Consider the following 11616-nt stretch of genomic DNA (forward strand, 5'->3'; position numbering starts at 1 on the left):
TCCTTAAATGCAGGTAATAGGAAAACAGGAAATAGGAAAATTTCCTAGGAATAGGAAATAGGAAAAACAGCCATTACAGGAACACCCAACAACCTCTGCCCCAGAGGAATGGGACACAGAATGATGCACAACCAAAGCACCTCCCTGCATCACAGCAAAACAAGCTGAAAGCAATTAAGTAATTACTAATCACAGTCTCTCAGAAATAGCAATTAATTCATATGGGTAACTGACCATTCACTGATTTAGGTAAGGTTGGGGGGAAGAAGCCTTCCTACATCCTGCCATTCACTGTTTGTCAAAGAATTCAGAGAAAAAAAATTCAGACATCTGAGTTGGAGAAGCAAAAGCAAGCAATAAAAAAGACTTAATGACTCACAGGTGTATTGCACTTTCTACATAACTAAAATTAGCAAATGTAGTATAAATGTATTTTCTCCAGCATGGTGCTTGGCAATTGTATTTATTGATTAATTCCAGTTTTACTCAGAGTAAAGAAAAGAGATAATTCACACTGCATAAAGAACATCTTCCATTTTCCTAATGAGATGTGGGAGCACCACTCTAGAAAGCTGCAAACAGCATGAGAAATTTGTCTGAACTAAAACCAAGAAATTCTTTGCTTAATAATATCAGCCTATATGACAGAGGTAATTAAGATTTTCTTAATCATGATGAAGTTTTTAAAAGTAGTACCCTTGACAGGCTGGAGAGTTGGGCAGAGAGAAACATGATGAAATTCAACAAGGGGAAGTGTAGAGTTTTGCATTTGGGGAAGAACAACACGATGTCCCAGTATAGGTTGGGGGCTGACCTGCTGGAGAGCAGTGTAGGTGAAAGAGACCTGGGGGTCCTGGTAGACAAGAGGATGACCATGAGCCAGCAATGTGCCCTTGTGGCCAAGAAGGCCAATGGCATCCTGGGGTGCATTAGAAAGGGTGTGGTTAGTAGGTCAAGAGAGGTTCTCCTCCCCCTCTATTCTGCATTGGTGAGGCCGCACCTGGAGTATTGTGTCCAGTTCTGGGCCCCTCAGTTCAAGAAGGACAGGGAAGTGCTTGAAAGAGTCCAGCGCAGAGCTACTAAGATGATTAAGGGAGTGGAACATCTCCCTTATGAGGAAAGGCTGAGGGAGCTGGGTCTCTTTAGTTTGGAGAAAAGGAGACTGAGGGGTGACCTCATCAATGTTTTCAAATAAGTAAGGGGTGAGTGTCAGGGAGATGGAGTTAGGCTCTTCTCAGTGGTGACCAGTGATAGGACAAGGGGTAATGGGTGTAAATTGGAGCACAGGAGGTTCAAGTTGAATATCCGGAAAACTTTTTTTCCTGTAAGGGTGACAGAGCCCTGGAACAGGCTGCCCAGGGGGGTCGTGGAGTCTCCTTCACTGGAGACATTCAAAACCTGCCTGGACACGTTCCTATGCGAAGTGCTCTAGGTGGCCCTGCTCTGGCAGGGGGGGTTGGACTAGATGATCTTTCGAGGTCCCTTCCAACCCCTAGGATTCTATGATTCTATGATTCTATGAATCATTATCCTCTCCAGGGTCATAATTCCAAACAAACAAACCCAAACAACACTCACAGAAGATGCATGAAGTAGTATCCTATAGGAGTGGTTTCATATGGCCTGTTTGAACTACCCAAGTTCCATGTATTTATTTCCTTAAAGGTGCACAACTATTGCCTTTAATGAGTCAAAATTTAGCTAATTTTTCAAGAGCTCTTACAGTTCAAACACAGGAATGTCTATCATAAAACTTGTACTCAAAGTACATAACTGTGTAACCCAGCTTGCAAAACACATTGGAATCATTTGAAACACAAGTCATCTCACCAAAATCTTAATTTTTTAAAAAATTAGACAAAAAGAAAGAAAAAAAAGCTTCAAATCCATTTGAAGGTTGATCCAAAAAGCACCAAAAGTAATTTTAAACACCAGAAATGGAGGTTAAAAATATTTTATTCAATCCAGAACTTATTCCTGGTTCCTTATTTCACTGGGGATTTCAAAATTGTTTGTCTGCAAAACATAAAACACTTCTGAATTAGCTGGGAGATTGTAATATGATGTATTTATCACACAAATGCCTAAGTAAATATTTCATTCCTTACAAATGAGTTCTGAACACAGATCACAGCTCTTTTAGATCAGTGTTTTTGTTGCTCCATGCATTTATTGTTGAAGTGTTTTAAAGGAGAAACATTTCCAATAAAATGTGTACTTGCTCTACAGAACAAACACTTCATCTTTGGTCCTATCAAGCTCTCCAGTTTCACACACAGCCTGCAAGCCTTAAACTTCTCAGCAATAATCATAGAATCCTAGAATCATAAAATGGGCTGGGTTGGAAGGGACCTCAGAGATCATCAAGTCCAACCCTTGATCCACTCCCGCTGCAGTTCCCAGCCCATGGCACTGAGTGCCACATCCAGTCTCTTTTGAAATATCTCCAGACACGGAGAATCCACTACTTCCCTGGGCAGCCCATTCCAATGGCTGATCACCCTCTCCGTAAAGAAATTCTTTCTAATATCCAACCTAAACCTCCCCTGGCACAACTTGAGACCCTGCCCTCTTGTCTTGCTGAGAGTTGCCTGGGAAAGGAGCCCAACCCCCCCCTGGCTCCAACCTCCTTTCAGGGAGTTGTGGAGAGTGATGAGGTCTCCCCTGAGCCTCCTCTTCTCCAGGCTGAACACCCCCAGCTCCCTCAGCCTCTCCTCATAGGATCTGTGCTCGAGTCCCTTCACCAGCCTGGTTGCCCTCCTTTGCCCCTTTTATTTCAGACTTCATAGATAACTCATTTTCTTCCAAACTTAGTGCAAGAATTAAGACCACAACTTCAAGATTCCAACCAGAGTTACTTCATTCAGCAACTTCACAGCCATCAGATAGAGACAACTGTTGGTCATTATGAACACAACCAAAAAAACCTGAAAAATTAAAATTAATTGTGTCAGCAATAGCTTCTGGTAATGGCTGCCTTTTACTTTTGAGGAGCTACAAAGTGTACAGGCTCTGTCCTCCAAAATAATTTTTTAGATTCAAAGAAATCCAAAGAATTGCATTAGACCTTAGGCACCTCTGCAGAAATGTTAAGATTCTAAGATTTGCTAACACAAGCACCTGTGCACTAATGGCAACAAAGAACATTTCTTTTGAAGAAACTGCTCTCTCTACTGCTGTTCTCATCAACATAAACCTGTTCCTTGCCCACAACTTTCAATTTAACCTCTTCCCATCTCTGAAACACTGGGAAAGAAAATAGGCCTGAAAGTTTGTAAGGTAGGTCACTGATAATGAAAACCAGGTGTGACAATCATGGTCACAAATGACTACATGGTTACATGGCAGGGAAAAAAGAAAAAAAAAAAAAGAAAAAAGAGAAAAAAAAGAGAAAGAAAAGAAAAAAGAAAAAAAAAGAAAAAAAAGGAAAAAAGAAAAAAAAAAGGAAAAAAAGAAAAAAAAAGGAAAAAAAAGAAAAAAAGAAGAAAGAAAAAAGAAAAAAATAAAAAAAAGAAAAAAAGAAAAAGAGGCGCAGAGAGAGAGGAAGAGAGGAAGGGAGGAAGGGAGGAAGGGAGGAAGGGAGGAAGGGAGGGAGGAAGGGAGGAAGGGAGGAAGGGAGGGAGGGAGGGAGGGAGGGAGGGAGGGAGGGAGGGAGGGAGGGAGGAAGAGAGGGAGGAAGAGAGGGAGGAAGAGAGGGAGGAAGAGAGGGAGGAAGAGAGGGAGGAAGAGAGGGAGGAAGAGAGGGAGGAAGAGAGGGAGGAAGGAAAAAAAAAGAAAAGAAAGGAAAAAAAGAAAAAAATTATTATATACTCCATAAAAAGCATTTTTATCCTTTATTTTTGTAAGATCTTCCTTTCCCAAGTACTTTACATTTCAACTGTCAAGAGCTCTGCTAAACAGGATTAAAGAGATGGGGAAAGAAGATTTACACACATTTCAAGTTTAGACAGGACAATCTCTGACAACCTTCAGGAACTGAGCTGCCTGTAAGTACAAGCAAGAGAAATATTTACTCAGGTTTTCCTTAACTTTTGATGCTTCTTTTTTCCAAATATCTTGCCTTTATCTGATATCTCGGATTCATCTGCCAACATCATGTACCACAGGCAGTCAGAAAACCAGAACAACTATAGGCAGTAAAGTTCACATTCATTCCCTTAAATATAGCTGGAAGTTTCTCAAAGGAAAATGTCACATTTCTGACACCTGTCTCATCCCAAAAATCCTAACTTAAATGTGAGCACATGCCAAAGCACTACAAGCTCTCATCCTGCTTGGAACATCATTTCAATCCACTGAAAAGGGGAGCAGCTACTTCACTGAAATCACATTTTTACCTTGCTTTCCCTAACAACTTCAGTACAACCTGACACTCTGAAGGCTTTTCAGTCCTCTGTTTTGGATTGAAGTAAGCAGTGTCAGACACAGTCACTGCAGCACTAACCATACCAGGTTCATCACCAGGGACCATCCTAAAGCCCCAGTTCATTCACAGGTTGAAGATAAATAGAAGAATAAAATAAGAATAATAAAAGAAGAATAGGTTCTGTTCCCAAGGACACAGATTCTCCAGTGCTGCCCAGGACCTGAGAAATCCAGCACTCAGCCACCAACAGAATACTGGGAATATACTGGACTGTAGGAGAGTAATTGGTTGCTGACAATGTGATGAATGGGCAGGGATTTGGTCATCTCCCCAAAAATCTCCTTTTCCCTAAGGAATGAAACTCCTCCTCACCTGACAGACTTGTTACCCAGGCTCCTAATGCAGCCTGGAGAGCTGCATCTCCTTGCTGTCAAAGGAATACACTCCTGGTGTATTTATTCATCACATATCTCAAATATTCCTACATCTAGGAATGGTCCACTTTCAAGCTGACTGCCTCTCATTCCCATCCTGCAGTGCAGGAAATAGGCTCTTCAACCAGTTTCATATTTTGCATAGCCTGAAAGAGCCCAGAGATACCATCCAGCAAAGGATAGAGACCTTCTTGACTCAAATCTAGCCTCAGCACCTCAGGTATCAAAGTATGCCTTTGCCATGCTACTTTATTTCATCTACCTTTTTAACAGGATACTTACATTATTTGAGTTACTTCAAAAATAAAATGCATTTGTTTCCTCAGCAACAATCAGACATTAAGTGATGACTCCTGAAGGAATCACGTTCACAGCAGAATTCCCCTCATCTTACTTCTCTTCCCTTGCTTTTTTTCTTTTCTAAGCAGGCAGACCATCTTTATGCACACTAGCATTATTTGCTTCAACAGCCCTGTCTTCTTAGCAGCCTGTTAACCAGCAACGAAGAGAAATTACTGCTAAAAAATACACAAACTCAGATGTATTTCCCAAGACATAGTAACAATTAGGGGAGAAACAGACAAGATTACTTTTCAAGAAGTTTGGTCCTGATGTACTTCCTGCAATGATCAGCTTAAACTCATTTGTTTTAATGACACACTGAGCTATTTGTGAGCAGGTCTATAAAACAGATTCAGATCCAACTCTCACACAGCTTCCTCTTTATTCTCCCTCTTAAGGGGCAAAAACCACTAGGAGGTATTCCACTTGTTCATTAAAAATTTAATTATCTCCTCCAGCTTAAGACTTTAAATTATGCACTCCCATGATCTTACATAGAGGAAACTGAGGCAACTGCTACAACAAAAGATGGTACATGTGAAAAGAAACATCTACTGAAAGAAATGACCCACTTGGAGAAAAACTGTGAACCCTTTTATACTGAAAAGCCCTATACTGTGCTTATACCCAATAAATGATTGGTTTTGCTCTACCCCTAAACACACACATCTTCCTTATGATCTGAACATAACTCCATACACATCTTGCTGTATTTTGAGTGAGACAACCTAAAACAGCCCTAAGCTATTCTCACTCCAGTGGGACAAAAGAGGAAATCAGCAGAAGCAATGGTCTTAGTAAGAATAATCTGCGGTGTACTCTACATGCAATAAAACAGAAGCTGAAGAAAATATTTTCACTTTTGGCCTCAGGCTGGATGTACTTTCAGCCAGCACTCTAAGGTTTTTGTTTTGCAGGATAAATCAACAATTCACCCAGGGCTGTAGGGCTGCTTACCAATGACTGCCTTATATATATATATATATATATAATTTTTTTGCTATCCCACACTATTCAAACATGCACTCAGAGAGAAAGAAAACACTTCTTTACTATCAGGTTTTGAACAAAAGCAAAAGAAACAAATAACAATGCATAGAAGGAAACTTTCTTTTTTGATACATTTATTTCAGATACTTGGACACTGCCCTTTTTCTTTCCTGAGTCAGCTGCAGACACTGCTAGCCGAGAACTGTTAACTGGAGTGATGGATACAGGTCCACTGCCCAACCATCAGCACAAGCTGGGGAACTTCTAGCAGATACTTACCTGACTCAGAGGCTTGGAAGAAGCCCAAGCCAAATTTCTCAATCAAGATAGGTACAGACCATAGCTACATACAGTTTCTGCCTCAAAGAGCTTACAATCTAGCTGTTCAATAATTTTTTCTTTTTTTTTTTTTTTTTAATGCTAGACAATTTCAGGAGACAGGGAATGCCTGGTGTGCTTGCATTTCAAACTGATGAACGAGAGAGGGAACCGTGTCAAAAGTCATACACCTGCAAATTAAAGAGATATGACAGAACATAACGGGGGAAAAAACACAACAAGAAGCAGCTCTGCTGACTCCCAACCAGCACAACTGAAGAGCCAACCTCTCAGCTACTTTTATGCTACTTTTATGGCCAGCCCAGCTGAGTGCCCAGGCTGCCCAGGGGGTTTACACAGGGAACTGAGGAGAAAGACGACGATCATCTCCATGCTCTCAGAAGGGCCTGCAGGATAAGCAGCACCGGTGAGATCCCGAGCTGCTCCTGGTGCTGCTCCAGCTGCTGGGGCACGACGAGGCCCGAGGGGGAGCGGCCCGAGGGGGAGCGGCCCGAGGGGGAGCGGCCCGGCCCGGTTTCTCTGCCTCGCCACAAGCCTCCCCCGTCTTACCGCGCTCGCCCTCCCTTCACAACCCCACAGGAAGCGATCCCGGTTTTAATGGGAGAAGAGGGAAAGTCTTTTCCGGGAGCCGTTTCCAAGTAGCGGTACCGCATCCCCCACGAAGTTAGAAGCTTCTGGAAGTTGTACTTCGCTAAGGTAGCCAGAAGCGACCACCTCCCGCCTCCAGTTACTGCCTCGGGGCCGGGGTCATCACACCGGCCCGGCTCCTACCCCTCGTCCCCCGCCCCAGACACCGAGAGCCGCCACGGCCCAGCCGATCCCCCCCTCCTTCCCCCGATAGGAACCCGCGCCTTGGCGAGAGCCTCCAGCATCACCTTCATCCCGCGTCTCCCAGAGCACCGCCCGACGGGGATGAAAGGCGGGCTGGCGGCCGTCGCCGTCGGCTGCGTCCCCGTCTCCCCCGGCGCTGGGTCTCCGGCTCCTCCTGCCCGATGTAAACACACACCGGCGGGAGGGGGAAGGGTGGGCTGATGGGGGGCAGCGCCATGGCAACCCCGGCCGGAAGAGGAAGCGCTGGGGTCAGGGGCCGCCATCTTGTCGGGGGCTATGGGGGGGGGGCTGTGTCTGTCCCCGGGGTTCATCCCCGCCATGGGGACTCCTCCTGCTCCTGCTCCTGGAGGTGTCCCGGGAGCTGGCGGGTGGTGGTCAGTCCTGCACCGAGAGACAGAGACGAGAAGTTGCAGCTTTGGGCAGTCTTCTCCAAGAAACCCCAACAGCCGCACTCCAGTGTAAACGTTTCCTGACATTTGGTGTTAAAGTGCTTTACAACAATGTGAACTATTCACACCACCGCAAATCCCTGTTGGATACCGGTGGGAATGTAGCAAAAGGTGATGAATTGGTACCACCATAGTCAAATAAAGTGGTTGGCCGAGGAGCGTCTTCTCCAGGCTCTGGCTTCAAGCTGTGCTTGCTGGTGTCTGGTTGTTTGTAATTTAAAAGTTTTGTGCACAGTCCCACACTTGGGAAGAAATGTGTTAACTGCTAGCAAATGGTTCATTGCAATGAGGGAAACCAGAAAACCCGAAAGAAAAGGTAGTTTGAAGTAACGATGCTAGAATTGGGAGATGAAACAACATTAAGAGTGATGGTGATGGGAGTTCAGTTTTCTCTGATCTGGCAGTATTCCACAGTTGACTATTGAGTTAATATGTTATGTGGAGAACATAACTACAACTTCACAAGTGGTTGAATCCAAAAGTGGAAAGATTGATTCGTCTTTTTACCCCTCTACTTAGAAACTTTGCAATTTCTTCTCTAAATAATACGCCCTTGGCAGCCATGTATGACTTCTAAATCATTCTTCAGTGGACTCTATTTATTCAGAACAACAAAAGGAAAAATGCCCTAGCTTAAAAGTCTAGAAATGCCTTCTCCCAGTGCACAGTATAAAAATGGTTTGGGGTTTTCTTTGTTTCATACTGTCTACTAATCTGCAGAACCTCCTTGGAGAGGTTGAGTGGCACCCTAAGACCAGTTTTCATTTTTTTGTTAAATAGGAAACTCTTGAAAGACACCAAAGTAACTCCCTCACCCCACATGGGCTGCCAACCACAGAGACATCTTTCCTTTGCTTGTCACAACACATCCCTGCCTTAAATAATTCTCTGGTTCACTTGTCAGAGGACATATTCTGCAACTCTCCTGGCTCAGATTCTCATAGCAGAATTTAAAATTTCTTCAGCACATATTTTGCTTCAAACATCTGAATCTTCTCAGAGATCAGTGGTGGAAGCCAGTGAATTCAGGGAATTTTTCACTGGCCACACTTAGTTCTATAGATGTGTGCATGTGAGATACTACCCTATATATTTTATATATATAATAGTAACTGTAATAACCAAAATAAAAATTCTCTATTCAACACCACATAATAAAGTGTATATTGCATAATCTTGTTAATAGTATTAGTATAATGAGATTGCATTAGATTTTTATTTCCTGTGTTCCAGTCAGTGAGCAGAAGGAAACACAGAGCATGTTTGTGTTGTGTTTATCATGTAAATTACAGCCTGATTCCCAGTAAAAGAATATTGACTAAATTCTAAAGGCTTGAAGAGTAAACTTTCTTCTCCCTCATCAAGGTAAAATGAATCATTCCAGTAAAGTTCAAAATAATGATTTTTTCTACGTTTAAAATTCAAAATTTCAGATTAACATAGCATGATTTCTCAGGAAGCTCCTAACTCAATAAAATAAAATGTTATGTTTTTTAAACAAGTTAACATGAAGTTGTCTTGTTTGTGATGCCTGTAAAACATTCAAGGAACAATTTTGCTGAAAAATGATAGATGGATGATAGATAAATCTAGGGGGAAAAACGGAAATAATAAATTCTTTACTTTATGCTAGGCATAGATAGAAAGCCTTTTCTTCCTGAAACTATTTCAGAAGCTACCAAAATTATCCCTAACAAAAAATTACACAATGCAGACTGTACACACTGGCAGTGAAGCTCACAGGGTATGAATTTATTAATTTAAAATTTGTTGCAGAGGATGCTGTGTCCTTATTATAGATATTTGAGGGGGTGACTGCTTTGAACAAGCTCTAACACTTCAGACTGCCCATGATGACTGTAACAACTGTGCACCTGGAATAAGTTTTTCCAATATAGTTTAATCAGAATGAATTTAATCAAGTTCACACACTCCATGCCTGCTCTGGTGATATTCTGTCCTGGTTTGGGCCAGGATAAAGGTGATTTTCTGTTTTGTACTTTTACTTTTAGCTAAGTCTCTTGTAAGTAGCTGCACTTGCTAAAATTAACAGCAAGTTTCTCAGACAGTGTGTGCTTCTAGGATTGATAACACTTGATGTTTATAGTTACTGCTAGAGACTGGTGTGCAGAGCCAAGGACACTGCTCAGCTCTGAGGAGAACATTTTACCGTCCAGGAGGATACAGAGGTCCCACCTGAACCCTCCTTTAGGGAGGAACAGACAAGATAGATGCCAGAATTGACCAAACAGAGTATTCCATCCCATATACGTCACACTCAGTATAAATTTGAGGCATCACGAGGGCCGAGCCAGATCTTTTCCGGATTTTCAGATTTCCAGACTTCTGGATTTCCTGATTTCCTGCTTCCCTTCCTTCACCCGGCATCCTGGAAGGATCCCGTCCGTTCGTCTGCCTGTGCTCCTGATCCATGCCAGCCCATATCTGTGTGTTCCTGCCTCCAGTTCCCGACTGCTCCTGACTCCAGGATTCCAGCCTGGACTTTCCCAGGGCTGCCCTGCAGCCTCGGTGGTGATGTGAGAGTTATTGGGGGAAGAGGGGGGAGGAATGTGGTATCCATTTTCCTGTATATTTGTATATATTTAGTAGTTTTACCTATTTATCATTACTGTTTCATTAAAGTTGTGTAGTTTAGTTTCCAACCCATCAGTCTCTCTCCCTTATTCTCTCTCCTTTCTTTATCAAGGAGAGAGAGATTAATAGAGAGTGTCTGTTATTCGGTTTAATTGCCGGGCCAGTGTTAAACCGTGACATATTCACCTCCAAAGTATGTCTTTATCAAAGCAGAAAGCTTAGACTCAAGGTTTAGTTAAACCTTTAGTTAAACTCTACTGTTTGCAAATTAAAAGTGATGTCTTTATAATGCAGAAATTCCCTTCCCAGCCTTCTTCTGAAGAATGGACCATCTAGATTTACCAACCCAGTATTTTCAGTGAAGAATGAAGATCTCTACACATCTTAAATGACTAAAGTATGGTTCATTTATAATTTCCTTCAAGATACACAAACCAGTGAAAAAATATTTTGACCCTCAGATTTCATCACAATACATTCCTAAATATTTTTTTACAACTCCAGTTCCATAAATGTTGTCATTCTTGGTGTAGGGGTGAGAGTGTGTCTGTGAAAGTGATATTTAGGCATAATTTTTGCTGTGTAGACTAGAAAACACACTCCTCTGGTACAGCATAACATGGTGGCTAACTTTAGGAGATGCAATTTCAGCACTTTTTGCCTCTGCTGATGACCAGACACTGGCTTGAGGAGTCAGATCAACAACTGAGATTCTAAAACTCACCTCTACACTGACATAGCTTTCCCTTAGATGAATTTTAACATATTAATGATAATAGCAAAGAATTCAGTTGGACTGAAGCATTAAAATAGAGGTAATTGATACCAAATGAGACTGCTGTGGGGGTCTATTTCACCATTCCATACTATCTGCCATCATAAAGCAGAATCACCCTCCCTTATTACCCCCGTTTACCTCCATGCTCATTTCAGCCCTGGTTTCCTCTGTCTTGCCCTGTGTCACATTTGAAGAGGCTTCACATTGCCTGCTTTAAAAAAAAAAAAAAAAAAAAAAAAAGTGGCATAAAATAAATGCAAGTACTGTGTGATACAAGACAGGAAAAGAACACAGAGTAAAAATTGATTGTAACAGCCACAATATGGTGGCAGTAGTTGGCTCAGGTGCCAAAGAGTCCTAGTAGAAATGAAATTATTTCCACACAATGAAGCTACAGATTAGCAAACAACTGTAGCATTTACAGCTCCTCCAGACTTCTCTGTTCCATATTAAAAAATTCTCACTTACCCTGAGAAAAGGGATAGGGATAAG

At 42.2% G+C, this 11616-nt stretch overlaps 1 protein-coding gene across 1 annotated transcript in view; it reads right to left on the bottom strand.

Annotated features, from left to right (window-relative positions):
• LOC103534463 (transmembrane protein 263) overlaps positions 1 to 7480 on the bottom strand; it is a 213040-nt gene extending 205560 nt beyond the window's left edge. The window contains exon 1 of the mRNA XM_030452228.1: positions 7347 to 7480. Within this exon, the coding sequence (XP_030308088.1) occupies positions 7347 to 7352 (6 nt within the window). The 5' untranslated portion in view covers positions 7353 to 7480. The remainder of the gene's footprint in view (positions 1 to 7346) is intronic.
• Positions 7481 to 11616: the final 4136 nt, after the last annotated feature.

Source organism: Calypte anna, chromosome 5A, assembly GCF_003957555.1.
Source record: "Calypte anna isolate BGI_N300 chromosome 5A, bCalAnn1_v1.p, whole genome shotgun sequence".
Classification (NCBI taxonomy): Eukaryota; Metazoa; Chordata; class Aves; order Apodiformes; family Trochilidae; genus Calypte; species Calypte anna.